We start from the raw sequence: 1,877 nt of genomic DNA, 5'->3' as shown, positions 1-1,877 counted from the left end.
GTATACTCATTAGCATCAAAAGCAGAGGCTCCCTTGGGTCCTTGTGAGGAGGAAGTCTCGGAAGCCTTACCTTTTCCCATGGCACACCAAAATTTTCCAGAAAAACACAAGTTTTGAAAAGGATTTTTGGGTGAGGCAAATGAACAAACACCTAGTATGCACTAAAAGAATGATGTGCTAATTAGTTATTTGTTGAATGTAAAACACCTCACAAGTTTAGAAATTGTTTAGGGACGAAATACAACACAATTAAACAACCAAATTTCGACTTGAACTAAGCAATTTTCGAAATTAAGTTAACTTTGAATGACAAGAATAAGAATAAGGTTTATACCTCCCTTTTGATTCTTGTTGTGTTGTTGGATGATGAATATTACTCAAGAATGCTTCAATTCGTCCCTTAAATCAAATTTGCAAACCCAAAATCTCCAATTCTTGAATCAACCAAACCCTAGGACGGTTTCCTTGACTGAAATGGGGCGATTTTTCTGCAATTTCCTTGCCCAAATTGATGTTTGGTACTGAAAATTGATGAATCTTGAAAGTTAAATGCTTAAATTTGATGATTTGTGAAGGATTTGATGATTGATTTGAGTGGGTTAGGGTTAGGATAAAGAAAGAGGTTTAATGTTAAAAGAATTGGGGAAGAACAATGAAGAGTCTCGAAAAAAAATCACGCTGAAAGTGGTTATTGTGATTTCTCGCATGGTGTGAGTATTGGTCTTGGAAAACTCGCATGGTGCGAGTTCGCTGCTGGACTCACACTCTTTGTGCTCCAATTCTTTAACTTAGCCAATTCTTTTACACATATTCCTTCCTTCCTTTCTTCACATATGCCCTTGAGTTGATTTCCTATACACTAACACACACATTAAAACATTCTAACATGCTAAAAACATTAATGCAAGTGAATTAATTTATAATGCAATAATTAAAGGATGTAATTAATTTAAACATGCAAAATGCAATAAAAACAATGAAATGCGGAAATTAAAATATGCAAGGGAAGAAATATTTACAAACTTTTGCCATTTATTTAACGTCGATGGCTCGACAAAGTTGCATCTTCATTAATTTGCATAAATTGGATCAACAAGGTGGAGTGGTCCCACTTCACTCATTTCAATTCCCTCATGATAGTGCTTTAACCTTTGACTGTTCACTTTCAAAACTTTCCCGGACTTTAAGCATTTAATCTCGATTGCTCCATATGGAAAAACACGAACCACCTCATATGGTGCCATCCATATAGACCTCAATTTCCCCGAGAAAAGTCTAAGCCTATTTTGAAAAAGTAAGACTTTCTCTCCCACTTGGAACACTCTTCTTGAAATCATGTTGTCATGACTTGCTCTTGTTCTTGCCTTGTAAATGGAAGCATTCTCATAAGCATCATTTCGAATTTCTTCCAATTCTTGGAGTTGAAGTTTCCTATGAAGTCCCGCTTCACTCATTTGCAAATTGAATGACTTGACTGCCAAATAAGCCCTATGTTCAAGCTCCACGGGTAGATGACACGGTTTCCCAAAAATTAAGCGGTAAGGTGACATCCCGATTGGTGTTTTGTAGGCCGTGCGATATGCTCACAAAGCATCATCCAACCTCAAACTCCAATCCACGTGGTCGGAATTCACCGTCTTTTCAAGGACAGCCTTTATCTCCCTATTAGAAACCTCGGCTTGACCGTTGGTTTGAGGGTGATAGGCGGTGGATACCTTGTGAATTACCCCATACTTTTTAAGTAGAGCTCCAATGGCTTTGTTGCAAAAGTGAGTTCCACGGTCGCTTATCAAGGCTTTTGGGAAGCCAAACCGAGGAAAGATGTTGGTCTTGATGAATTCTCCAACTACCTTTGTATCATCGATCTTGGTGGATTT

At 37.8% G+C, this 1,877-nt stretch overlaps 1 protein-coding gene across 1 annotated transcript; it reads right to left on the bottom strand.

The window, feature by feature from the left end:
* Positions 1-1,070: 1,070 nt before the first annotated feature.
* LOC141618285 (uncharacterized) lies at positions 1,071-1,550 on the bottom strand. The gene has a single exon (XM_074435382.1). The coding sequence runs from the start codon at positions 1,548-1,550 to the stop codon at positions 1,071-1,073; it is 480 nt and encodes a 159-aa protein (XP_074291483.1).
* Between the last annotated feature and the right edge of the window lie 327 nt (positions 1,551-1,877).

This window comes from Silene latifolia, chromosome X (genome assembly GCF_048544455.1).
Source record: "Silene latifolia isolate original U9 population chromosome X, ASM4854445v1, whole genome shotgun sequence".
NCBI classification, from domain to species: Eukaryota; Viridiplantae; Streptophyta; class Magnoliopsida; order Caryophyllales; family Caryophyllaceae; genus Silene; species Silene latifolia.
This window is presented reverse-complemented; position numbering and strand designations above follow the sequence as displayed.

Coding starts and splice junctions, on each gene's coding strand:
- LOC141618285 (XM_074435382.1), bottom strand. CDS start 1,550: ATGTCACCTTACCGCTTAATTTTTGGGAAACCGTGTCATCTACCCGTG.